This window comes from Pongo pygmaeus, chromosome 1, assembly GCF_028885625.2.
Source record: "Pongo pygmaeus isolate AG05252 chromosome 1, NHGRI_mPonPyg2-v2.0_pri, whole genome shotgun sequence".
Classification (NCBI taxonomy): domain Eukaryota; kingdom Metazoa; phylum Chordata; class Mammalia; order Primates; family Hominidae; genus Pongo; species Pongo pygmaeus.
In genome coordinates, this window is record NC_072373.2 from 206,198,065 (window position 1) to 206,226,049 (window position 27,985).

Sequence of the window (27,985 nt, forward strand, 5' to 3'; positions counted from 1 at the left end):
AGAGGCTGTCCTGTGCATTGCAAGATGTTTAATCTTATCTCTTGACTCTATCTACTAGATGCCAGTTGCAATCCCCCCAAGTTCCCCCCACCCCCACTAAGCTGTGACTACCAAGATATCTCCAGACAATGCCAAATGGCCCCTCGTGGTAGGGTTGCCAGATAAAATCAGAATTTTCAACAAACAATGGATACCATTTTAGTATAAGTACATCTCAAATATTGTATGACACATACTAAATAAGTATTCATTGTTTATCTTAAATTCAAATTTTACTGGGCATTCTATATTTTTATTTGCTAAATCTGGTAACCCTATCTAGGAGGGCAAAAGCACCTAGTTGAGAACCAACCTTTCTTTTCTTTCTTTCTTTCTCTTTCTTTCTTTCTCTCTCTCTCTCTTCCTTCCTTTCTTTTCTCTTTCTTCTCTTTCTTTTGTTTTTAAAGGAGACCCTCCCCTTCCCCTCCCTCTCCCCCTCCTTTCTCCTCCCCCTCCTTTTTTCCTCCCCCTTCTCCTCCCCCTCCCCCTCCCCTCTCCCTCCCTCGCCCTCTCCTTTCCTTCTCTTTCTTTTTTTTTTTTTGTATGGATCTCTGAGTGAAAAAATTCACCTTTTTTTTTTTTTTTTTTACCCAAATGTGTTTTTAATTATAGCATTAACAAAGATAAAGCAAAATCAGGGAAGTACAAAATAATTACATGCGAGTCTAACAAAATAAACATCATTTGTTCTTAGATTCTATGTACTTCCTCTAAACCTGCTGTTTTTCCAAATATTGGACCTTTTCCTCTTTACTAGTTTTCTTTTTTTTGTTTTTTATGAAGAATTTATTGATGATTCTTGGGCGTTTCTCGGAGAGGGGGATATGGCAGGGTCATAGGATAATAGTGGAGAGAAGGTCAGGAGATAAACACATGAACGAAGGTCTCTGGTTTTCCTAGGCAGAGGTCCCTGCGGCCTTCCGCAGTGTTTGTGTCCCTGGGTACTTGAGATTAGGGAGTGGTGATGACTCTTAAAGAGCATGCTGCCTTCAAGCATCTGTTTAACAAAGCAATCTTGCACCGCCCTTAATCCATTTAACCCTGAGTTGACACAGCACATGTTTCAGAGAGCAGGGGGCTGGGGGAAAGGCCATAGATCAACAGCATCCCAAGGCAGAAGAATTTCTCCTAGTCAGAACAAAATGGAGTCTCCTATGCCCACCTCTTTCTACACAGACACAGCAACAATCTGATCTCTCCTTCCTTTCCCCACACTTCCCCCCCCCCTTCCTTTCAACAAAACCGCCATCGTCCTCATGGCCCGCTCCCGATGGTCGCTGTCTCTTCGGAGCTGTTGGGTACACCTCCCAGACAGGGCGGCCGGGCAGAGTCGCTCCTCACCTCCCAGACGGGGCGGCCGGGCAGAGTTGCTCCTCACCTCCCAGATGGGGCGGCCGGGCAGAGGCGCTCCTCACCTCCCAGACGGGGCAGCCGGGCAGAGACGCTCCTCACCTCCTAGACGGGGCGGCCGGGCAGAGGTGCTCCTCACTTCCTCCCAGACAGGGTGGCGGCCGGGCAGAGACGCTCCTCACCTCCCAGACGGGGCGGCCGGGCAGCGGCCCTCCTCACTTCCTCCCAGACGGGGCGGCCGGGCAGAGGCGCTCCTCACTTCCTCCCAGACGGGGTGGCGGCCGGGCAGAGACGCTCCTCACCTCCCGGGGGGGCGGCCGGGCAGAGGCGCTCCTCACTTCCTCCCAGACGGGGTGGCGGCTGGGCAGAGGCGCTCCTCACTTCCTCCCAGACGGGGCGGCCAGGCAGAGGTGCTCCTCACTTCCCAGACGGGGTGGCCAGGCAGAGGCGCTCCTCACCTCCCAGACGGGGTGGCCAGGCAGAGGCGCTCCTCACTTCCCAGACGGGGCGGCCGGGCAGAGGCACTCCTCGCTTCCCAGACGGGGCGGCCAGGCAGAGGTGCTCCTCGCTTCCCAGACGGGGTGGCGGCTGGGCAGAGGCGCTCCTCACTTCCTCCCAGACGGGGCGGCCAGGTAGAGACGCTCCTCACCTCCCAGACGGGGTGGCCAGGCAGAGGCGCTCCTCACTTCCCAGACGGGGCAGCCGGGCAGAGGCACTCCTCGCTTCCCAGACGGGGCGGCCGGGCAGAGGTGCTCCTCGCTTCCCAGACGGGGTGGCGGCGGGGCAGAGGCGCTCCTCACCTCCCAGACGGGGCGGCCGGGCAGAGGCCCTCCTCACTTTCTCTCAGACGGGGTGGTGGCCGGGTAGAAGCGCTCCTCACTTTCTCCCAGACAGGGTGGCGGCCGGGCAGAGGCGCTCCTCACTTCCTCCCAGACGGGGTGGCGGCCAGGCAGAGGCGCTCCTCACCTCCCAGACGGGGCGGCCGGGCAGAGGCGCTCCTCACCTCCCAGACGGGGCGGCCGGGCAGAGGCGCTCCTCACCTCCCAGACGGGGCGGCCGGGCAGAGGCCCTCCTCACTTCCCAGACGGGGCGGCCGGGCAGAGGCGCTCCTCACTTCCTCCCAGACGAGGTGGTGGCCGGGCAGAGGTGCGCCTCACCTCCCAGACAGGGCGGCCGGGCAGAGACGCTCCTCCCTTCCTATACGGGATGGCGGCCGGGCAGAGGCTCTCCTCACTTCCCAGACGGGGCGGCCGGGCAGAGGGGCTCCTCACATCCCAGACGATGGGCGGCCAGGCAGAGACGCTCCTCACTTCCTAGACGGGGTGGCGGCGGGGCAGAGGCTGTAATCTTAGCACTTTGGGAAGCCAAGGCAGGCGGTTGGGAGGTGGAGGTTGTAGCGAGCCGAGATCACGCCACTGCACTCCAGCCTGAGCAACATTGAGCACTGAGTGAGCGAGACTCCGTCTGCAATCCCAGCACCTCGGGAGGCCGAGGCGGGCAGATCACTCGAGGCCAGGAGCTGGAGACCAGCCCGGTCAACAGGGCGAAACCCCGTCTCCACCAAAAACACAAAAACCAGTCAGGCGTGGCGGCGCGCGCCTGCAATCCCAGGCACTCGGCAGGCCGAGGCAGGAGAATCACAGGAGCCCGAGGCAGGGAGGTTGCAGCGAGCCGAGATCACCGCAGTACAGTCCAGCTTCGGCAACAGAGGGAGACCGAAAAAAGAAGGAGAGGGAGACCGGAGGGGGAGGGGGAGAGGGAGAGGGCCTCTTTCTTTTTTTGACAGAGTCTCTCTCTGACAGCCAGGCTGGAGTGCAGTGGTGTGATCTCGGCTCACTGCAACCTCCATTTCCCAGGTTCAGGCGATTCTCATGCCTGAGCCTCCCAAGTATCTAGGACTACAGGTGTGCACCACCATACCCAGTTAATTTTTGAATTTTTAGTAGTAGAGATGGGGTTTTATCATGCTGGCCAGTGTCAAGCTTCCAACCTCAGGTGATCCGCCCACTTTGGCTTCCCAAAGTGCTGGGATTACAGGCGTGAGCCACTGTGCCCGGCCAAGAACCACTACTTTCAGTTCAATAAAAACAGAATTATTTTTGTCTTCCTGATAGTGATTCTGTCTACCCTGCATTTCCCTCAGAACTGTTTGGAGACACACCTCCTCAGGCCTCTGTGGGTCTGCCCACCCAGCAAGGAACAGGATAGCCCATGGGACCCCGTCCTGGGAGCAACCCCTTCTGACTCTTCATGGAAGAGACACATCCTGCCCTTAATCCAGCCACCTGCCAGAACCACAGCCTGAAGCTGTTTATCCTTGTGTGTAGGGAAGTCTGTCCCATGCCCAGGGGTATACGTGTAGCCAGCTGAAATGGCTGACACACACCCAAGCGTCTTCTTATACAATCAATTGATTTTCTGAAGAGTCATCCTGAAATTTTTCCTTCCAGGGACCACTTGTTCACGGCAAATGCCTCCCCAGAACTCACTCTTCCCGCCTACATTCATTTACTCTTTCATCAGTTGATGGGATGTTTTTTTGCCTTGCAATATAGTATAAAAATAGCTACTTCAGATTTTTGTTGGTTTGTTGGTTTGTTTGGAGACAAGTTCTCGCTCTGTTACCCAGGCTGGAATGCAGTGGCACAATCTCAGCTCACTGCAGCATCGACCTCCCAGGCTCAAGCGATCCTCCTGCCTCAGCACCTGCCGTGTAGCTGGGACTCCAGGAGCATCACCACCACGCCTGGCTAATTTTGGTATTTGTTGTAGACATGGGGTCTCCCCATATTGCCCAGGCTGATCTCGAAATCCCAAACTCAAGTAATCTGCCTGCCTTGGCCTCCCAAATTGCTGGGATTACAGGCATGAGCCACCATGCCCAGCAGTAGCTACATTTTAAGGTGACTCATTTAGAGCCATTTTACAAGAGATTCAAATTTCAGTGCTTTCTAGGTCCCAAGACTTTTTAACGAAAACAATAGCAATCGTAGTAGTAGTAATTTTGTTTGTTTGTTTTGGAGACTCACTTTGTTGCCCAGGCTGGAGTGCAGTGGCACGATCTCAGCTCACTGCAACCTCTGCTTCCCAGGTTCAAGTGATTCTCCTGCCTCAGCCTCCTGAGTAACAGGTGCACACCACCATGCCCAGCTAATCTTTGTATTTTTAGTAGAGATGGGGTTTCACTACGTTGGCCAAGCTGGTCTCAAACTCCTGACCTCAAGTGATCCACATGCCTCAGCCTCCCAAAGTGCTAGGATTAAAGGTGTGAGCCACCACACCCAGCCAGTAGTAATAACAATAGTCATCATCATTAGGTACTTAGTATGTACCAGAGGCTGTGCTAAACTGTCAACCTGGATTATCTCCTTTAGTCATCACAACTGCCTTATGTGGTAGCTTCTTTAATATCCCCACTGTATAGATGAGGAAACAGAGGCACAGAGCAGTAAACTCATGTGCTCCATCTTAAAAAAAAGAAATACACAGTCCAGTCCCCAGTTGCCCTCCCCAGGAAGACTCCCACTCAGACAGAAACAGCGATTCTGTTCCCCACCCTTCCACAGCAGCACCCTGCAAAGAAACACCACCGAGGCATGTGTCCATTGCTTTGTCTGCCATTAATGCTGCAGTTGGCAGGTGGCAGAAATGGGCCTGAGACCAGGCACTCCACCTCCAGAGCCCACACTCTTAACCTCTGCACTGACCATGACACTGGTCCTGCCATCCCTCCCCCAGCCTGCAAACCAAGTTGACCTTACTCTTATACAGGAAGTCTTCTCCCCTGGTGGTCATGTTCAGTGAGAAGAAGGTGGTATCCCCCAGAGGGGTGGCTGTGGTCATCTCGATCCTGATGAGAAAGAAGAAGAAATTTTGTTTAAAATTAGATAAATCCTTATTATTGCTACTTGATGCCTCTTTTGGTGTTTATCTGGATGACTGTAGAATATTCAAGCATGCAGTTTCTCTTGTCAACAAGTAAATACAAAACCCATTATTAGATACCGTGATGTGGGGGATTTAATACTAATACCCGACATTTGTAAGGAACTTTGTTTTTCTAAACTGTTTAAATTTATTCAACCATATTTACTCAACTCCTTTAAATATCTGGATCAATCTCTCGAAACTATGTGAGGTGAGTTACTGTTGCCATTTTACTGGTGAAATCAAAGTCCCCAAAGCTACCTGGAGTCCCAAGTTGACCTAACAGAATTTAACCCAAGATGTCAACCTCCCACTCTAGTGGGCTTTTCTCCACGCTGCAGTGACATTTGAACTGGCATTCCTACTTTCAAAGGCTTTACTATCTGAGGAGGCAAAAATAAATAAATAAACAAATGAAAAATTAACTATGATTTAAAACATTTTTTTTTGAGACAAGGTCTTGCTCTGTCGCCCAGGCTGGAGTGCAGTGGTGCCATCACGGCTCTCTGCAGTCTTAACCTCCCTGGGCTCAGGTGATCTTCGCACTTCAGCTTCCTGAGTAGCTGGGACTACAGGCATGTGCCACCACGCCTGGCTGATTTTGAACTATGATTATGAAGCAGTCAGTGACAGGAGCCATTGGGCTACGAGGAACAATTTCATGGAAGAGATACACTTGAATACGCCTTGAAAAATGGGCATGGTTGAGGCGTAAGGGGAAAGAGAACAAAGTCTGGGTTGCACAAAGTCTTCAATCGGAAGAGTTAATGCAGTTTGGGAATCTATCATGTACCAGGCTCTGTCTCAGGAGACTTCACACACTATATTATCTGATTTAATCCTCTCAGTCACTGAGAAATGGCTGTCATCTACACCCTCCTATTGAGCAAGCTGAGACTCAAGGTGGTTGAGTGAATCAACCCGGTCATACAAGTAGGAGGTGGAGCTTGGACTCAAACACTCTCTGAGTGTACAGTGTATTTTTTTACCCTGAGGCCACTAAGAATCAAAATGCACAAGGCTACAATGTTACATTTGAGGGGTGAGCCAGGACTTATACAGTTAGTATGATGTCACCGCTGGAAAGAAGTGTTGAGATCCTCCACCGAGAACCATAATCTAGGCACGATGATATTATAAATACTCACTCTGGGCCTGGCATGGTGGCTCATGCCAGTAATCTCAGCACTTTGGGAGGCTGAGGTGGGCAGATCACCTGAGGTCAGGAGTTTGAGACCAGCCCAGTCAACATGGTGAAACCCCATCTCTACTAAAAATACAAAAATTAGCCAGGCATGGTGGTGGGTGCCTGTAATCCCGGCTACTCGGGAGGCTGAGGCAGGAGGATCACTTGAACCTGGGAGGCGGAGGTTGCAGTGAGCAGAGATTGTGCCACTGCACTCCAGCCTGGGCGACAGAGTGACTCTGTCTCAAAATAAAAATAAATAAATAAATAAATAATTACTCTGAACTACAGGGGTCAAGAATATAAGGAAGCAAACCAAGCTTGGCTTCATTATTTCAGAGTGGCACTTTTACTCCAGCTGCTGACAATTTGGAAGCCCATGAAGGGTCCATGTCAAGATAATTGCCTAGGCTTGTTTGTAATCTTAAGAAGCCATAGGCCTCAACACCGCCATCTACTGGAGAAAGAGATATTCTGGACATTTTTTAAAATGGTGCATAAATTTATTTTCTTTTTAAAAGTAAGAAATGTTTTTTAAATTATGAAGACAAATATTACAGGAGCCCACGTACTGACCATTCACATTTAACAAATGTTTACAGTCATGTTTTCTTTAGTTTTTCTATTTATTTATTTATTTATTTATTTGAGATGGAGTCTCACTCTGTTGCCCCAGCTGGAGTGCAGTGATGTGATCATAGCTCACTGCAGCCTCAACCTCCCAGGCTCAAGTAATCCTCCCACCTCAGCCTCCTGAGTAGCTGGGACTACAGGCATTCACCACCATGCCTGGCTAATTAAAAAAACTCTTTTTTCTGTAGAGGCTAGATGTCATTATGTTGCCCAGGCAGGTCTCAAACTCCCGGACTCAAAGCGATCCTCCCACCTTGGTCTCCCAAAGTGCTGGGATTACAAGCATGATCCCTCATGCCCAGCCCAGTTCTTTTTTTTTGAGGCAGAGTCTCACTCTGTCACCCAGGCTGGAGTGCAGTGGCACAATCTCAGCTCACTGCAACCTCTGTCTCTTGGGTTCAAGTGATTCTCCTGCCTCAGTCTCCCGTGTAGCTGGGATTACAAGCACCCACCACCACATCCAGCTATTTTGTATTTTTAGTAGTATGGGGTTTCACCATGTTGGCCAAGGCTGGTCTCAAACTCCTGACCTCAAGTGATCCACACGCCTCGGCCTCCCAAAGTGCTGGGATTACAGGTGTGAGCCACCGCGCCTGGTCCCAGTTCTTCTTTATAAGAAAAAAATTCAGACATAGCTGAAATCCCTTTTGTATTCTATCTCAATCCTATTTCCTCTCTTCCCCAAAGTAACCATTCCCTTGACCATTAGTGTGTATTCTCATCAAAGTTTTAAAATGTTTACTACATAACATATATATATCCATAAACATTGTATATATTGTGGCAGTACATATCTATGAAACATATCTATTAAATATCAACGTGGCACCTACTAAGTGACTGATGCTGTGCTCAGTGCTGGGAATACTAGACGAACTCCTTGCCTTGGGAAGCTCACGTTCTAGTGAGCACGACGGACTATAGGTTTGATCATATGATTCTGGGGCTCAAAAAACAATCATTTCCTCCTGTCGACACTTCAATATCTGGTAGTGAAAGCCCTTCCCTCGCTGGTTCTACCCTCTGTTTCCAGCGTCTCAGCTACTCACACCACCCTCTGCCAAACTGCTGTGACAACAGGGCACTCCCTCTTCCCCCATCATACTTGGTCTTTGCTGCCTCTGGGCTGGCTGCCCCAGGCATTGGCCTCCCCAGTCCCCACCCAAGGTCTCTCCAGAGAGTCCTTATCTATGGGCTGCAGCTTTCCTGCTCTCCCAGCTCTGATGGAAGCAGGGGTCAGCACCCCCCTTGAAACACATACACTAGGGTCAGGCCATCTGCATTCCAGCTCGGGGCTCTGGTGGCAGTGGCCTGCCCTGGGGGCTTCACAGGGTCAGAATGGCCTCTGTGGCCTGGCCCTGTTAATCTATAGGGTGGGTTCTGCCTCTCCCTTCTCTGCGCTCCCTTAATCCGGGGCCCTGCCTAACCCTCCCTAGCTCTTGTCTACCCCTCCTTCCAAAGACCAGACCCTCCGGACTCCCAGACTCAAGCTCCCACCAGGAACCCCATGTGGCTCTGCCTGACCTCCCCACTCCTGCCACTCTGTCTCCCTGCCTGGGCTTCCTGTCTCCCAACACCTGAAACAGGTCCAGGCTGGCCATGCTCTATTGCTCCCCAAGAAAAAGAGCGTAGCCTTCAAGACACGGCCCAGGCCAGGTACGGTGACTCATGCCTGTAATCCCAGCACTTTGGGAGGCTGAGGTGGGCAGATTACTTGAGGTCAGAAGTTTGAGGCCACCCTGGCCAACATGGTGAAACCTCATCTCTACTAAAAATACAAAAAGTAGCCGCTCGAGGTGGTACACGCCTATAGTCCCGGCTACTTGGGAGGCTGAGGCAGGAGAATCGCTTAAACCCAGGAGGTGGAGGTTGTGGTGAGCCAAGATCACGCCACTGCTCTCCAGCCTGGGTGACAGAGCGAGACTCCATCTCAAAAAAAAGACACAGCCCAGTCCCCAGTCACCCCCCAAGGAAGACTCCTACTCAGACAGAAATAGCGGTTCTGTCCCCTACCCTCCCACAGCAGCGCCCTGCAAAGAAACACCACCAAGGTATGTGTCCACTGCTTTTTCTGCCATTAATGCTGCATTTCATTGATAGGTTCTTGAGGATAGAGACTATTTCTTGTTCTTTCTCATATCCTTTTACCTTCCTCAGATAAAGCATCTGGGTCTTCTCTCCTTCGCCGTGCAAGGGCTGGAAGGAGTAACTGAATTTCTCCCAGCTTCATTTGCTCATCTGTAAAACGAACTGCCTCTCCCTTTCCCTAAGGGAGCCGAGAGTGAGAAGTGGGGTATGGAAAGTGTTTTTAAATGTTCACTAAATGGCAGCTCTAAGTATTATAGTGAATATTAGTAAATATTTGCTGAACTAACTTAGAGACAGGGAAATCTGGAGCTGAAAACTAGGAGACATTCTTTCTATAAAAATAAGCACAAATTAGCTGGCCTGGTGGTGGTGTGTGCCTGTAGTCCCCACTACTTGGGAGGCTGAAGAGGGAGGATCACTTGAGCCCAGGAGTTTGAGGCTACAGTGAGCTATGATGGCACCATTGCATTCCAGCTTGGGTGACAGAGCAAGACCCTGTCTCTAAAACTAAATAAATAAAATAAAATTTTAAAAGCACAGACAAATATGAGATTTTGGAATGAAAGCCTTTCCCACCCAGCACTGCCCACCTCTACTCTCAAGGGGAGATGCCGGCCCTGCCTCAGTACATGAAGGGTATTAGCATGCATTTCCCTAAACCTTCTCCTTCTGGCCTCACCAACATCAAGCTAAGAAGACTCACCAGTGAGGCTTTCACACAATTCCTTTTAAATACGGAAAAGAGATACAAATAGGTGGCTGCGAATCAAGGTTTGCTTAGTGAGAGAGACATGGAACAATCATTGGCCAACCCAAACCCATGGACATATTCACCGTGAAACCAACACACACAAAAATGACAGAAGCCACCATTTGAGTGTTTGCCATGTGCCAAGACCTTGTGCCAGATATTTTCTATCCATGCCCTGATTCAACTAGTAAAATGCCATGTAAGGTAAGTTTTCCTTTCCCCTTCTCTCAAATGAAGACCCTGAGACTTGATAATATAAAGCCAACTCTCGGCCGGGTGCAGTGGCTCACACCTGTAATCCCAGCACTTTGGGAGGCCGAGGCGGGTGGATCACTTGAAGTCAGGCGTTTGACATCAGCCTGGCCAACATGGAAAATCAGCCAGGCATGATGGCAGGTGCCTGTAATCCCAGCTACTCTTGAGGGAGGCTGAGGCGGGAGAATTGCTTGAACCCAGGAGGCGGAGTTTGCAGTGAGCTGAGATTGCACCATTGCGCTCCAGCCTGGGTGACAGAACGAGACTCTGTCTCAAAATAAAAATAAAAACATAAAGCTAACTCTCCACGCTTATGTAGCCCCGAAGCTACAGAGCTGGTTTGTGAACCTGGGTGTAGCAAACGGCAATGTCTGCATCCTTCCTACCGCACCACCCTGTCTCTGACACACACTAGTGGGGTCTATGACCAGTCACTGCAGGCATACATGGATGCACACACATGCACACACATACACACACTGACCAGTAATGCAGCCACCTAAGGCCACCAGGACACAGCCTCCTCTACAGGTCCTGCAGGGGTGACCTCCTGGGTGCTGAGTTCCAGGTGCAGACTGTCTTTTGGATGGGCCCAGTTGCTCTTCTCTCTCTGAGAACAGTGAGGAATCTCAGAGCATATCTTGCCTCATCTCGGGACTGAGGGCTCTCAATTGCATCTCTGTCCCTGCTGTATCAGAGAAGGTGGGAGGGAGGGTGGTAGCACAGCCATGGCCAAGGATGTGGGTGTTTTCATGTGTGGGGCCCCAGCAACAGTTGTTAACCAAGTGAGGGCCAGCAGGGGCACTTCAGTATCAAATGTCCCAAAGACCAGGGGCCATGGCCATAGAAAACATGGAGAGGACAGGGAGAGGGAGGCCAGTCTTCACTGACAGAGGTTAATTTAATAATCACAATAATGCGCTATGTGTCAGGCACTGCACTCAGTGCTTTATGTTGGAGATCTCACTTAATCCTCACACCAACCCTGTAAGGAGGGCACAGGCACTTTGTCCATTCTGCAGATAAGGAATCTGAGGCTCGGAGCAGAGAAGAAACTGCCTTAACTTCACAAGGCTAATATGAAAACCATGCCAGGATTCAAGCCAGGGTCTGTCTGATTTCACAGCCCCTTCTTCAAAAACCCTCCTAGCAAATCCACAAAGCACAGGTGGCCCAGCATCCAGGGCCCAAATCAATGTGGGGCTTTGATGAAAAAACCCACACAGGCCAGGGTTCAGTAGACAGACGAGGGCCCTTGCCCCAGGCCTCTGACCCTGACTCCTACCCAGCTACTCCTGCCCTTGGCCACACTCTGAGCCTCTGTGTTCAGCAGAGCCTTGATCACATTTATGGAATCTACAAGGGACTGTTGTTTTCTTGGGTTGTTTACAAAGGCCTGTGTGAGAGGCGAGTTTGGGAAGTGATGGCGGGTCATAACCATTTATTCACGGATCCATCGTTCTCTGACTAGCTCTTGGCCAAGTCTAAGAGCTGAATCTGGAAGATAAATGCTGTCAGACTCCCACCTGTCCAAAATCTCTCCCCTGAAGCTCTGCCCTAGGGGTACCCCCTCTCCCTCTGGTCTGGCTTACAAGTTCCTCCTTGGATAAGACAATAGAGAGACTACCAATCCTGGCAGACCTCTCCTCAGTTGACCACCTGTAACTCAGAGCAGGTAACCCACGAAAGCCCTCGACCCACCAAAACATTGGGATTGATTTCTCCCAATCTACTGAGAGACGGGAGATTCAGCAGGGCTTGATCTCCTCCACAGACAAGTGGCTCACTACTCCCGAGCAGCTCCTGGAGATATTGGGATGTTTTAATGGTCAGAAAATGGACCGTAAGGCCAGGTGTGGTGATGTGAACCTGTAATGATAGCTACTCGGGAGGCTGAGGTGGGAGATTCGGTTGAGCCCAAGAGTTTGAGGCTGCAGTGAGCCGTGATCAAGCCACTGCACTTCAGCCTGGGTGACAGAGCAAGATATCATCTCAAAAAATTAAAAGGAAAAGAAAATTGAGTCTTTTCCTCTCAGAAGTCCCATCTTTCTCACTAAAGGCAGAGCTGTTTTCCTTTCCGTTTCTTTCTCTTTCTTTTGCCTATTAAACCTCCGCTCCTAAACTCCTAAAAAAATAATAAAAGAAAAAGAAAATTGACCTTCCTATTGGTACCTTGTAATTTTTGCTTATTGGTGCAAATTATCTCTCCACAAAGGTAAATCTGCTACCTCTTCTAAGTGAAAACCTGTCAGGATTAAGAGCACTTTTCTGGTAGGGAGTGGTGGCTTATGCCTATAATCCCAGCATTTTGGGAGGCCGAGGTGGGTGTATTGCTTGAGCCCAGGAGTTCAAGACCAGCCTGGACAACATGGTGAAACCTCTTCTTTACAAAAATACAAAAATTAGCCAGGCATAGTGGTGTGCACCTGTAGTCTCAACTACTTAGGAGGCTGAGGCTGGAGGATTGCTTGAGCCCGGGAGGCAGAGTGAGTCAAGATCGCGCCACTGTGCTCCAGCCTGGGTGACAGAGTGAGAAACTGTAAAAAAAAAAAAAAAAAAAAAAGGAAAAGAAAAGAAAAGAAAAGAAGGCACCTTTGACCTTTGTGTATGAAAGTTTCAATTCAAATTTTCGCTGATGGAACAGAGCAGTTAGGGTAGCTGGTATCACCACATCAATGTTACCTCCCACCAATAGGTGGCAATAGTTGTTGTCTGTAGGTTGGTAAATATCCTGTGAAGCCAATCTGTTTTTAAGCAGAGGAGCTTTCTGCCCTTCAAAACACCAATTGTATGTCCTCTGAGGATTTTCTTCTCTGGGGTAAATATTCTCAGCTCCTTCAAACAAGGCTTCGGGTGATGGTGTCCCTCATGGGTTCCTCATTCCTCTGTGTCAAGGACTCCCCTAAGAATGACCCCAAAACTGGACGCATGACTCCAGAGGGGGGCTGACATGTTCAGAATGACAGTTTTCTTGATACTTATCAGATATGAGCCTGAATTCTGCTATTTACTAGCTGTGTGACGTTGGCCAACTTTCTTCACCTCTTGGTTTTCTGGTCTGTGAAATAGGAATTATAATAGTCACAACTCCAAAGGGTTGTTGTGAGAATTAAATGAGATGAAACATGTCATATATTCAGCGCAGTGCTGTATACAATATCTATCTATATTACCCTGGATTAATAAAAACAAATAGCTCACTGGCCTTACAGGCAGCCACAGCACACCTGCTGAAAGACACCCCCCAACTCTTTTTCACATTTATCCTTATGCTTGTTAATGGCCAATCAAAGCCCCAAGATCACCAAGTGAAGGGGCTTTTTTTTTTTTTTGAGATGGAGTCTCACTCTGTTACCCAGGATGGAGTACAGTGGGATGATCTCAGCTCACTGCAACCTCCGCTTCCTGGGTTCAGGCGATTCTTCTGCCTCAGCCTCCCAGAGTAGCTGGGAGTACAGGCACCTGCCACCACGCCTGGCTATTTTTGCATTTTTAGTGGAGACGGGGTTTCACCATCTTGGCCAGACTGGTCTTGAACTCCTGACCTTGTGATCCGCCCACCTCGGCCTCCCAAAGTGCTGGGATTGCAGGTGTGAGCCACTGTGCCCAGCCGTGACAGAGGTTTATAAACTGCAAAGTGGAAAGAGTGGCAGTGACAGTCGCATGATGACAATATCCTGATGGTCTGCTGTCCAGTCGCCCGGACTCCATTCTGCACTTGTGCAAATGACTTTCTGACAATCAGGACTTTGCATTGATCCCTGTTAGCCTTGACCTTGTTAATTTGGACCCTCATGAGAGACATTTCCGCTCCTCCTGGGTGGCTAAATGACAGTGCTGTGACACAGCACATTGTCTCGGGGCTCATGACTCAGCAAGGGCTTTGGGGTTGCCTAGACCTGGATTTTCATCTTTGCCTCATCACTGACCAACTTGATAAACTGAGCCACTCTTTCATTTGTAAAACAGAGATAACAGCCCCTATCTCATGGGGTTGTGAGAATAAATGAGATACCATAATTGCCCAACAGAGTGCCTGGAGTGCTCATGCCAGTTCTCAGCCCCTTTTTGCCTCTCCCTGGCTCCAGTCTGTGTTCTCCCTGCTCTCTTTGGAGCTTGAACACCCTGTTCTCTGTCTGGTCAAGTTTTGGGCTGCATTTGGTCAAACTCAGGTATAAACAGGGAGGTCAGGGAGTCAGACCATGAAGCCTGGTGTCCCAAGGAGGGGATCTGAGCAGGGATTCACCAGGACCTCTGAAGGACCTGATTTTCCTCTCCATCTCCATTGACAGCAGAGACGGAAGAAATAGTGAGATCTCCCCCAAAGAGAAAAAAAGTCCTGATGGGACCGGTGGGGCACAGGGGCTGTGGCTGGGCAGGAGAAGAGCAAGTTGTGGATTCATAACCTGAGACTCGGAAGACCAGGATTTCCCTTGTCACTCACTTGCTACCTGATCCTGGAAAGTCCTCTTCCTTCCCTGGACCTTGGTTTTCCTGCCTGTAAAATGGCCCAGTTTGGAGATCATCTCCAAGGGCTTTTCCAACCAGTGATTCTGTTACATGGAACTGTTCGTAGCTTCACTCAAGAACCAGTGTCTTCCAAAAGCTTATACTTCTTTGTAGATATGGACTCAGGGGATGTGAGGAGAGGGAAGTCAGCGTGAGCAGGTCACTCTGGAAAGCAGCGATCCTTCCTAGAAGGCACTAGAGACTGGAACAAACCGAGGCAGATTCCATGAAGGGGCTTTGATTTGGCAACAGCAGTGCACAAGAAAGGAAACCCAGGAATGAACTTCCAAGCACTCTGTAGGGTACATAGTCACCCGAGCCGCCTGAATCCTGCATGGCCATTTCCTTCACCCTCAGTTCCTGTTGGATCCCTTATCATAAGCTCCTCACCCCATCTGCCCTGTCTGTTCATGGCTCTATGTATCACAGCTCCCAAAGTTGGGGTAGGAATTCTGCCGAGTGCGCCCCTGAACTGGAGGCCATACACAATTACATACTGAACATGTGTTCCTTGTAGTTGGTTCCCAGAAATAAGGAAGCACATTTTCTGCTCCATTTACCCATCTATTCTTTCATCCTGCCATCCACTCATGCCCCCACCCACTCACAGGGCACACAGTCCTTCCACCCGTTCTTCTGTCCATCTGTCCTCCCATCCATTCAATCAACACCCACCCTGTGCATAGGACTGAGAAGACTCAAAGAGGGCCGTGGGTCTGTTTTAAACCAAAGAACAATACATAAATAAAATAAAAACTGAAAAACCAGAGGGGCCAAGGGGACTATGTCCTGAGGAACTCAGACCGAAAGAATGAGAAAAGGAATTGTTTCCTTTCAGAATCTTTTCTTCAATCACATGTACTGGGCATCAACCCCACCCCACCGCCCACCCCATGCCCAGCCCAGCACTGACCACAGAAAGGTGCCTGATCAATGTCATACTGCAGTTCTATGGCAAAAGCCGCGGCCTGTGTCTCCGGAAGTCTGGGCTTCAGGCCCACCACACCTGTGAAGTCTTACTTCCCCACCCTGTCAAACGGTGGCGCAGATGTCCTTTGTTCTGATTTTTGTGGCCCGCATTGTAAGGAAAGGGGACTCCAGGAGCTTCTAACCCAAGACCTGCAGATACGATAAGCTGTGTGTGCTAAGAGTTATAAATAGAAACCCCAGCTGAAAGTGGTCACAAGGCTTATTTTGCTGGTGCCAAAAGGGTGGCACACACAGTGCCAGAAGTCGGTGGGAGGAAGAGGCCCATGGGCATTGTGGTGGAGATTGACTGAGAGCTAGAATGTGACCTGTGGCTTCCGTCTACCTCTCAGTCTCTGGGCTCAAGCCAAGGACCCAGCTCTTGAGAGTCCTCGACCTCCATAGAAGCTCCCACGTAAATCTCTTAAGTGTCCCACTGTCCCTGTGGGGCAGGGGGGAGGCACAGGGTTAATGGGTTTATGCCCGTCAGTGAGCATGTCAGAGAAGAATAATGCCACCTGGATATACTAGGCTGGGAGGGAAGGAAGCCAACAATCAAGCAGACCCTACGCAAGTGCCAGGCACCCCGGCACTGTGCTTTCACGTGCTTCCCCATTCAATCCACACAGCGAGGCAGGTCTTTTCATCCCCACTGTGCTGATAGGAAATGGAGGCTCAGAGAGGTTAAGGGACTTGCCCAAAATCTAACAGCAGGTCAGTGGAGGAGCTGAGTCTCAAACTCAGATATCCTACTCCAAACTGTCCTTGGCGATCCTGGTCCCCAGGAGGTAAGCAGTATTCCTGGGGACACTCTGACGGTCAGTGACCCTGCTAGGGAAGGACTCTGCTCACTTTTTTTTTTTTTTTTTTTTTCTGAGACGGAGTCTTGCTCTGTCGCCCAGGCTGGAGTGCAGTGGCGTGATCTCAGCTCACTGCAACCTCCGCCTCCCGGGTTCAAGCAATTCTCCTGCCTCAGCCTCCTGAGTAGCTAGGATTACAGGTGTGCGCCACCACACCAGGCTAATTTTTTTGTATTTTTAGTAGAGATGGGGTTTCACCATGTTGGCCAGGCTGGTCTCAAACTCCTGACCTCAGGTGATCCACCCGCCTCGGTCTCCCAAAGTGCTGGGATTACAGGCATGAGCCACCATGCCTGGCCACTCTCTGCTCACCTTTCTTTCTACCTGTTGATATTTTGAGCCCAAGAAGTACAGCCAGGCCTCAGAGTATGGCAGAGTTTCTCATCCTTGGTACTACTGACATTCAGGCCAGCTAATTATTTGTTGTGAGGGGCTGTCCTGTGCATTATAGGATATTCAGCAGCATCGCAGCATCTATGGCAGAGTTTCTCATCCTTGGTACTACTGACATTCAGGCCAGGTAATTATTTGTTGTGAGGGGCTGTCCTGTGCATTATAGGATACTCAGCAGCATCGCAGCATCCTTGGCCTCTGCTCACTAGATGCCAGTAGCATCCCACCAGTTGGAACAACCAAAAATATTACAGAGCATTTCCAAATGTCTTTGGCAGACAAAATTTTCTCTGGTTGAGAATCACTGGAGTAGAGCTATTTGGCCTGCCTCTTAACAGTTTCCTATTCTCCCTATCCAAGAAGAACTAGATAAGAAGGAAAATGTCCAGTCTGTTTTCACACCTGTGGATAAACAACCAATAACAATGATGATGATGACGATGGTGATGACCAAAAGCACAATTACTACCATTGATCAAGTGTCTTTTACGTGCCAGTTACCATGCCAAGTACTTTGTATATGTTTTCTCCATATATTATTCCTATTTTACAGACAAAGGAGCTGAGGCTCAGAGAAGTTAGGAAACTTGCCTGAGGCATCTGTGCTGATACATGGCAAAACTAGGATCTATTCGTTTCCTATTGCTGCTCTAACAAATTATTGCAAATTTAGTGGCTTAAAACAACACACATTAATCTTCTTTCAGTTTAAGAGGTCAGAATTCTAAAGTTGGCCTTAGTGGGCTAAAATCAAAGTGTTAGCAGAGCTGTGCTCCTTCTGGAGGCTCTAGGGGAGAATTCATTTCTGGGCCTTTTCTTGCAAGCTGCCTGCATTCCTTGGCTTGTGGCTTCCTCTTCCATTTTCAGACCAGCAGCGTAGCATCGTCTTACCTCGCGGTCTCTGATCTCTGCTTCCATCATCACATCTCTTCCTCTCTCTCTGACCCTCCTGCCTCTCCCTTATAAAGACCCTTATGATGACATTGGGCCCACTCAGCTAATCCAGGATCATCTCCCCACCTCAAGGTCATTAACTTAATCATATCTGCAAAGTTCCTTTTGCTGTGTAAACTAACATATTCTGAGGTTTGGGGGATTAGGATGAGGATGTTTTTGGGAGGCCATTATTCAGCTTCCTACATAGGAGTTGGACTCTTATCTGTCTGATCCCAAGGTTTGCACTCTGAATCCACTCCTGCTTCATCTACACTGCCTTTACACACAGACACACAGGCCAAGCACCGTGGGAGGCACTGAGGTGGATCCGATGTGTGCAGGGGGTGGTCGGCAGCAGCAACACATCATGAGGGCGCGCATGAGAAGGGCTGTGAGAGACGGACAGAGAAAGAGTCCTGGAGCCGCTGGGCCAGCTGGGGTAGGGGAATAGGGAGTGGGCTCAAGAGGCAACTGGGCAGGTCTGATTCCTTCCTTGCTGAGCAAGCTGATTTCATGTAAGTCTTAGCACCAACCTACCTCTAACTTAACTTCAAAGGTATCCATAGTTCGTCCTGTCCTGAAGGACCAGTCCAGCCCTGCCCCTGCCCGCCAGAATTCTATCCCATCTGTGGGCTTTATTTGCCTAGTTAACTCATAACCAATCTCAAATCTTCTTTTCTAAAGCTCCTCCCTGCCAAGGGCTTAGAAGGTCTTTTGTCTTGTAAGGACTTTAGTCTTGTAAATGTCTACTAAAGTAGACTGTCTGCTTTAGGCCACTCCCAGGCCAGTTCTGATTTGCAAGGATGTCTTTCAGCTGTCTGGCCCCTCCATGAGCCTCATCAATTCCTTTACAGACTAGAGGAAGTGTACTGGGTTGGTTAGCTGGGCTCTCTTTCCCAGACAGGCAGAGCCTTGGACTTCTCCCAGCGACTCTCAGGCCGTGCAGTAACTTAGGGTAGTTTCTCTAGGCTACTGAACACAATGAATTTCCTGCCTGCAGGAAACTTACAGGTAAGAAGGATGAATTCTGGTTGGCCTTATCTTGACATAAACAAAGTTTGGGATACATCTTTTAAACAAAAGAAAGCAGGGGCCGGTCTTAGTGGCTCATACCTGTAATCCCAGCACTTTGGGAGGCCAAGGCAGGTGGATTACTTGAGGCCAGGAGTTCGAGACCAGCCTGGTCAATATGGTGAAACCCTATCTCTACTAAAAATACAAAAATTAGCCAGGCATGGTGGCGGGTGCCTGTAATTTCAGCTACTTGGGAGGCTGAGGCAGGAGAATCACTTGAACCTGGGAAGCGGAGGTTGCAGTGAGCCGAAATAGCACCACTGCTCTCCAGCCTGGGCATTGCAGCGAGACCTCATCTCAACAACAACAACAAAAAAAGCAGAAAAGACTTCTGGCTGGTTCAACAAACCAGATGGGGCACAAGTATTCATCTCTGCTTCATCTTGAACCCCCCGACACATAACAGTGAAGGAATCAAGAATCAAGAGGCATCAACTCTCAAGGCCAAAGGGAACAGAAGAGAAAGCAACCACATTGGAGAGACACCAATCCAGGTTTGAAAGTTGGAAAAGCTGATGGCTAAGGATGACTTACAGCCTGGAAAAGGTCAAGGCCCAAACCTACAGACTGGGGAAACCAATTAAAGCTGATTGCACTGAAGAAATCCCCCAAAGACTCAGGAGTGAGTGGTGACAGAGATCACCAGACGTCAGGGTGCCAGGTAGGGCTAAAAAGAGGAAGACTGGCTGGGCGCAGTGGCTCATGCCTGTCATTCCAGCACTTTGGGAGACTGAGACGGGTGGATCACCTGAGATCAGGGGTTCGAGACCAGGCTGGAACTTGACAAAACATGGTGAAACCCTGTCTCTACTAAAAATACAAAAATTAGCCAGATGTGGTGGTGCATGCCTGTAGTCCCAGCTACTCAGGAGGCTGAGGCAGGAGAATCGCTTGAACCTGCGAGGTGGAGGTTGCAGTGAGCTGAGATTGCACCACTGCACTCCAGCTTGGTGACAGAGCAAGACTCCATCCCCCCACCCAAAAAAAGAGGAAGACAAAAGTTAAGGTGCAGCTCCACTCTGCCCCCCTCCACCCCTTCCCTCCATCCTCACCACTGTGGGCCTCCTCCACCCTGCAGAATAGAATGAGTTCTGCCTCCCTCTGCAGAGACAGCCAGGAGGAGGTAGACCCGCACCGCCCGACATGATAGCCACAGGTAGCCATGGTGAGTTAAAGAAAAATTAATTACACTTAAATACAATTAAAAATGCAGTGCCTCCGTCACATTAGCCACATTTCAGCTGCCCAGTGTCTGCTGTGGCTGGGGGCTCCCGCATTGGACAGCACAGGATTGTGTCAAGTCATTTTGGGGAGTGCTGCTGCAGGCTGTGGCCCTCACAGTGGATCAGCATCACCGGCAGCTCTGGTGCTTTGTTGGGAATGCAGACTCTTGGCTCCACTCAGGCCTGCTGGCCAGAACCTATCCCTCACCCAGACCCCAGGATGATTCATAGGCACATTTGTCTGGGAAGCTTGGCTCGGCCAAAGGCTAATCTCTAGCTGAAAATGGGAATGTCACAGCCTAGGCTCTGGGAAACTGACCGGCCAAAGGGAATAGACCTACAGTTACTGATTCACTAGAGAATCCTCTAATACAATGGCCAGGTTCTGTCCAGTCAGCCTATGGAGAGGCTGCTAGTTGACAAGCTCTGCCTATTTCACCTAGAGTTTCGAATGGATTTTTGTTGCCTTATTTATTTATTTATTTATTTATTTATTTATTTATTTTTGAAACAAGGTCTCACCCTATTGCTCAGGCTGGAGTGCAGTGGTGCAAATCATAGCTCACTGCAGCCTTGAACTCCTGGACCTAAGTGCAGCCTCCTGAGCAGTTGGGACTATAGGTGCGCACCACCGTGTCTGGCTAACTTTTTAAATTTTTAGTTTTGTAGAGATGTAGCTATGTTGCACAGGCTAGTCTTGAACTCCTAGACTCAAGGGATCCTCTGGCCTCAGCCTCCCAAATTGCTAGGTCACAGACATGAGCCACCACCCCCAGCCTGTGTCTTACTCTTAAATAGGAACAGATAGCCAAGGACCATCAACAGACCTCTGAGAAGAGAAAAGCCCCAAGCATGACAAACAGATAGCAAACAAAACAAATGAACAGACGGAGGCATTTAAGGCAAGTAGAGACAATGCACAGAGCAGAAGAAAACATCGATATATTCAGACAGCTAAGATATTGCATCTATAAAACAAGAACAGGAGGATGCTATGAGAAAGGACACTTTTAGGCATGAAGTCTTTAAAAAAAAAACCCCACCCTACCCCATGCACCTTTTCCCAGGAAGCCCCTGGAGGATGCACCCACTAAAGTGAGGGAGGGGTGAAGCAAGAGAAGGCAGGGATTCCGGGGACCAGGGGCTCCAGCCTCCAGTAGGAAGGAGCAAGAAGATGCCGAGGTCCGAGCTGCCGGGCACAGTCTGCGGGTAACCAGCCTGACTGGGGTGGGGGAGATTCTGTCAGCTAAAGAAAAAATGAAACCTATAGATTTTCTGATGTGTTTGTCTAGATGGAAAGGACATCTATTCTTCTCTTCTGTTGGAGAGTTTGCAGGATGAGTTTATGATAGAAAACTAAGTTCTCAGTCAGGTGTTGTGGCTCTTGTCTGTAATCCCAGCACTTTGGGAGGCTGGGGCAGGAGGATTGCTTGAGGCCAGGAGTTTGAGGCCAGCTTGAACAGTATAGTGGGACCCAATCTCTACAAAAAATAAAAATAAAAATTAGCTAAGCATGGTAGCATGTGCCTGTAGTCCCAGCTATTCAGAAGGCTGATGTAGGAGGATCACCTGAGCCCAGGATGTTGAGGCTGCAGTGAGCTGTGATCGTACCACTGCACTCCAGCCTGGGAGACAGAGCGAGAACCTGTCTCAAAAAAAAAAAAAAAAAAAAAAAAAAAAAGAAAGAAAGAAAGAAAAAGAAAACTAAGCTCCCTCCCCCAACAGGCTTAGGGATTAAAACTGTACCTTTCTATTCCAGCTACCCCCCCCCACCCCACTCCCAATTTCTCTTCACCACACCACACAGCCTCTGTGGAGGCTCTAGGAAGCAACTCCGTGTCCCAGGATCCTGGAGACCCCAGTTGGAAAACTCCTGAGTCCATTTCCCTCTCTTCTACAAATGGGGAGACTGAGGACCAGCAAAGCCCCCAGGAGCACATAGACAGAGGAAGGTTCATTGGTAGTTTATTTGGTACAATTTTTTTTTTTTTTTTGAGACAATGTCTCACAGGCTGGAGTGCAATGGCATGATCTTGGCTCACTGCAACCTCTGCCTCCCAGGTTCTCGTGCCTCAGCCTCCTGAGTAGCTGGGATTACAGGCACATGCCACCATGCCTGGCTAATACTTTTGTATTTTTAGTACAAACAGGGTCTCACTATGTTGCCCAGGCTGGTCTCCAGCTGCTGGCCTCAAGTGATCCACCCGCCTCGGCCTCCCAAAGTGCGGGGATTACAGGCGTGAGCCATTTTGCCCGGCCTATTTGGTACATTTTTTAGACCTCCTTTCGAATTCATTCAAAACAAAATGGGCAACAGCAGTAGCAAGAACCAAACCACCCCTAAAGGAGCCATGGCCAGGAGGCGACTTGTGAGAATCCCCAACCCCCGGCCCATGCGTCTCTCCTTTAAGCTTTCCTCGCAACCACCCTGCTGTTGTAAGGCACTAAGTCTCCCAAAAGCTGAAACTGAGGTTTCTGAGTCACTTCTAATTGCCACCTACAAAAAGCAAGACTATGTAGATGTAGTTGATATCTATGCCATGAATAAGGCAACTGAAAACTTCTGAGAAAAAAAATTGGGGATGGGAGTGCAGGAAAAAATTCAACTCCAAATGAGTGCCAGCAATCTCTTTGGAACCAGGTGTGTTGACTTCCAGAACCAAGGCCAGGCCGGGCATGGTGGTTCAAGCCTGTAATCCCAGCACTTTGGGAGGCCGAAGTGGGAGGATCACTTGAGGCCAGGAGCTAGAGGCCAGCCTGGGCAACATAGTGAGAACCCATCTCTACAAACGAAAAACAAACAAACAAAAAACCCAAAAAAACAAGGCTAGTGCCTTCTTAGAAACTCCAGAAATCTGAGTTTATCCCTAATGGATCTTTCAGTGGTCTCGCTTTTGTTTCTCTGTCTCTTCCTCTGCCTTATCCAAGGGCTTGGCTAACCTCAAAGTGTTTGTTATTAATGAGTTAAGGATGACAATTCTCTGGGAGTATCTGCATTTTAATATGAAATTCTAGGAAATCTAGTGCTCTATAATTTTAGCATGTGACATCCTTTTTATTTTATTTTATTTTATTTTTTTTGAGATGGAGTCTCACTCTGTCACCCAGGCCTGGAGTGCAGTGGCGCGATCTTGGCTCACTGGAACCTCTACCTCCTGGATTCATGTGATGGATGCTTCTTCCTCAGCCTCACGAGGAGCTGGGATCACAGGCATGCACCACCACGCCTAGCTAATTTTTTTTTTTTTTTGTATTTTTAGTAGAGACAGGGTTTCGTCATGTTAGCCAGGCTGGTCTTGAACTCCTGACCTCAGGTGATCCACCTGCCTCAGCCTCCCGAAGTGCTGGGATTACAGGCGTGAGCCACTGTGCCCTGTGTGACATCCTTTCTTTGAGCCCTAAGGTCTTGGTCTATGGGGCTACCTCACCTACTTAACACAGCCACCTTGAAAACTCCAACAGAGAGGCCTGAGATGGGGGGCAAGAACCCCAGGCTGGAGTTAGGAATCCTGGGTTTTAGTCTCACCCCTGTTACTTACTTGCTGTGTGACCTGGGGCAGGCCACTTGTTCTGTCTGGACTGCAGTTTGCCCTCCTGCAAAGTGAACAGCTGGGGACCAGGGACCTCCCTCTCTGGCCCCTTCCTCCTTGTGACTCTTCCAGCCTCTCACTTGGTTCAGGACACCCTCCCCGAGGCTTGTTTGCCTCCACACCCTCCATTCCAGAAGGAACACCCCTCCCCTTTCCCGCCAAGCCCGGGCCTGGCAGCCGCTGAACTCCAGAGAGGACAGGAGTTGGAGAAACAATCCCAGCCGTTCAAGCTGCCCGCGGTGTGAGCTGGCCAGTGGCCAGTCACAATAGGCCCAAAGATACAGAGGGGCGTTTGTCTGGGGGACCTGCGGTGTCATTTAAACCTACACTTTCGCCTTGGCCCGCCGCCTGTCTTTTCTTCCTACCCTCTCAAGCAGCAGTGCCAGCCCCCAGCTTTGTCAGGAGTTGGGATGTGGATGCCACACGGACCTAAGTGGCCTTTGTGTGGCTGGGAAACTGGACCAAGAAAGGCAGGTGGGGGGACAGGCAGGGGAGCCATCTGTGCAGGGTGGCAGTGGCGAGGGTGGAGGGTGGGGACAGCGAGGGTGGAGGGTGGGGACAGCGAGGGAGGGCAGGAGAAGCTCTGGAAGGGGCAATGCGGCTGCGCAGAGAGGATCAGGATGAGGGAGCTAGTTCCGACTCCTTCACTAACTAGCCAAGTTACTGTGGGCAAGCACTTTCTTCTCCTCTCCAGGCCTCAGTTTCCTCATTTTTTTTTTTTTTTTTTTTTGAGAGTGCAATGGTGCAATCTCGGCTCATCGCAACCTCCACCTCCTGGGTTCAAGCAATTCTCCTGCCTCAGCCTCCCGAGTAGCTGGAATTATAGGCACATGCCACCACACCCAGCTAATTTTGTATTTTTAGCAGAGATGGGGTTTCACCATGTTGGTCAGGCTGGTCTCAAACTCCTGACCTCAGGTGATCCACCCGCCTCAGCCTCTCAAAGTACTGGGATTACAGGCATAAGCCACCACGCCCAGGCAGTTTCCTCAGTTTTAAAATGGGGCAATTGCTCCTAATCTGTGAGGACTGGGTTAAATACAGTGATGAGCTTGCAAATGCCAAGTGTGGCTTGGTGAAGACAGGCGTCTGGACTCAGATGGACCTAGGTTCAGATTCTGCCTCTGTCACCTTTAAACTCACTGTTGTAGACAAATTATTCACCCTCCAGGAGCCTCATTTCCTCATCTGGATTATAAGGATCAAATAAGAGCTGACAGAAAGCACTCTGCCCAATAAACCTGTCTGAACGAATGAAGACTCAGTCGGGTGCATTATGACTTCTGCGGGGCCCTCCCAGCGTAATACATTTTCGTGGCCTCTAAAAATTTTATTTTTTTTCCAACCCGAGGGAAAAAAACTGAAACTTTTTTTCTGCTCTAAAAGTTATTTCCCCTGCTTGATTTTAAAGAAATTAAAACATCTTTTTTTATCTGAGACGAAGTCTCACTCTGTCGCCCAGGCTGGAGTGCAGTGGCACGATCTCAGGTCACTGCAACCTTCGCCTCCCAGAGGTTAAAACATCTTAATGGGCCCTTAAGAAATTAAAACATCTTAATGGACCCTTAAAAGTATTATGGGCCTTGGCCAGGTGTGGTGGCTTATGCTTGTAATCCCAGCACTTTGGGAGGCCAAGGCTGGCAGATCACCTGAGGTCAGGAGTTCAAGACCAGCCTGGCCAACATGTTGAAACCACATCTCTACAAACAAAAATTAGCCAGGCATGATGGTGGGTGCCTGTAATCTCAGCTACTTGGGAGGCTGAGGCAGGAGAATTGCTTGAACCCAGGAGGCAGTGGTTGCAGTGAACTGAGATCATGCCATTGCACTCCAGACTGGGCAACAGAGTGAGACTCCGTCTCAAAAAAAAAAAAAAAAAGTATTGTGGGCCTTGTCTACTGTGCCTAGTGGTCCTGGTACTGCTGGTTCAGGGTTCTCTCAGAGCTGACCTGTCCTGGACACCGTCTCCAATGTCTGCTAGGCCCCTGATATTGTCTCTGAAGAATCTGCTGTGGAGCTCAGAGTCCTGGGACATGGTATATGTCAGGTTTCTCCAGAGAGACAGGATCAATGGGTTATACAGATACAGAAGAGGGGACTTACTAGGGGAATGGGCTTATGCAATTGTGGAGGCTGCGAAGTCCGGTGACAGGCCATCTGCAAGCTGAAGACCTTGGGACATCAGGAGCGTGGCTCAGTCCAAGCCCGAAGGCCTCAGCACCAGGGACACTGATGATATAACTCTCAGTCCCATTGGCCGGGCGCGGTGGCTCACGCCTGTAATCCCAGCACTTTGCGAGGCTGAGGTGGGCAGATCACTTGAAGTCAGGAGTTCGAGACCAGCCTGGCCAACATGGTGAAACCCTGTCTCTACTAAAAGTACAAAAATTAGCGGGCATGGTGGCACGCACCTGTAATTCCAGCTACTTGGCAGGCTGAGGCAGGAGAATCACTTCAACCTGGGAAGCAGAGGTTACAGTGAGCCAAGATTCCACTGCACTCCAGCCTGGGCAAAAGAGCGAGACTCCGTCTAAACAAAACAAAACAAAACAAAACAAAAAAACCCTCTCAGTCCCAGACTGAAGGCTTAAGCACCTGGGGGCTGCTGTGTGAGTCCTGGAGTCCAAGGGCCGGGGGGCCTGGAGTTCTGCTGTCCAACACAGGAGATGAGCGTATCCCAGCTCCAGGAGCTAGACCGACATATTCCCCCTTTTTTCTGTTTTTTTTGTCCTCTCTGGGTCCCCAGCAGAGTACATGGTGCCGCCCACACTGAGAGCAGATCTTCCCCGTCTGGTCCACTCAGACTCGCTCGCTAATCTCCTCTGGAAACACCATCACAGACACGCCCCAAAATAATGCTTTACTAGGTTTCTAGGTTTCTTTTCTAATTTTAATTATATTTTTTCTGGAGATGGGGTTTTTCTATGTTGCCCAGGCTGGTCTCGAACTCCTGGGCTCAAGAGAGCCTCCTGCTTCGGCCTTCCAAAGTTCTGGGATTATAGGTGTGAGCCACTGCACCTGGCCGGTTTCTAGGTTTCTCAGTCCAGTCAAGTTTTTGTTTTTGTTTCTTTTTTGTAGGGGGGACAGAGTCTTGCTATGTCGCTCATGCTGGAGTGCAATGGTGCAATCTTAGCTCACTGCAACCTCTGCCTCCCAGGTTCAAGTGAGTCTCCTGCCTCAGCCTCCTGAGTAGCTGGGATTACAGGCACACACTGCTACGCCTGGCTGATTTCTGTATTTTTAGCAGAGACAGGGTTTTGCCATGTTGGCCAGGTTGGTCTTGAACTCCTGACCTCGTGATCCACCACCTTGGCCTCTCAAAGTGCTGGGATTACAGGAGTGAGCCACTGCGCCCAGCCCCAGTCAAACTGACATCTAAAATTAACCATCATAGACACTGATGCCTTGCCCACTACAGAGCTGAGCTCAGGGGTCCGTGTTTGAGCCAAATCACCTGGTTTCAATATGTATGAGTCCTGTCCCTGAAGGCTGATGGGGCCCGGGAGAACCTCAGGTGTGAAGGCTGGGAGGACCCAGGTCTGCCCTGTAGACAGGCGTGGAGGTGTGTGAACAGGGCCTGGCTTTCCTAGACCTGGGGTGTAGAGGGTGGACACCACACAGTCATGGTTGCTCCTTCTGGGTGCCTCTTCCATGCCCTCTACTGGGCATGGGCTTCATGTTCACAGTCCCGTTGGATCCTTATCAAACTCCATTTTGCTTCACACCCAGGGTCACTGAGGCTCAGAGAGACTGAATAAATCGTCCAAAATCACAGAGCTATTGGGGCAGGATTGGGACCCAGTTTTCTGCTTCCCAAACCAGGGCCTGGCAGCACCCATCCTGCCCGCTCCTTGACGTGTCAGAGGAAAAGTGGAAGAGACTTTCAGGACGTGCGGAATGTGCGAGGCAAGCGTGAGCTGGGGGTCCAGGAAATGCAAACATGAGCAGGAACGAGGTTTGGGGAAGGATGTGGTGGGTGTGCTGGGGTGCTGAGCTCTCCAGGGGGCCTGTGTACTCCTAGGAGGAGGGGGCTGAGCAGTGGGGAGGGGCGGCGAGTGTGTGAGCAGGTGTGCAAGCGAGTGTGCCTCTGTGGGCTGGTGTGTCCAGAGCCGGCCCTGGCAGGGGGAGCTTGGCCAGGCGGGGCTAGCAGGTTCTTCACTTCCTCGCCAAGCTGCCCAGAACCATATCTGTTACCCACAAACCAT

The 27,985-nt window shown here is 49.9% G+C and overlaps 1 protein-coding gene across 2 annotated transcripts in view; it reads right to left on the bottom strand.

Annotated features, from left to right (window-relative positions):
- The window catches only part of NCMAP (non-compact myelin associated protein), a 53,696-nt gene that overhangs the window by 9,419 nt on the left and 16,292 nt on the right, over positions 1-27,985 (bottom strand). The window contains exons 1-2 of one of the 2 annotated variants that reach the window (XM_054500203.2): positions 10,714-10,791; positions 5,151-5,239 (exon numbers count right to left, since the gene is read on the bottom strand). In XM_054500203.2, coding sequence (XP_054356178.1) covers positions 5,151-5,232 — 82 coding nt within the window. In that variant the 5' untranslated portion in view covers positions 5,233-5,239; positions 10,714-10,791. Of the gene's footprint in view, positions 1-5,150; positions 5,240-10,713; positions 10,792-27,985 lie in introns of those variants that run through there. The other variant, XM_063670086.1, reaches the window with a different exon arrangement.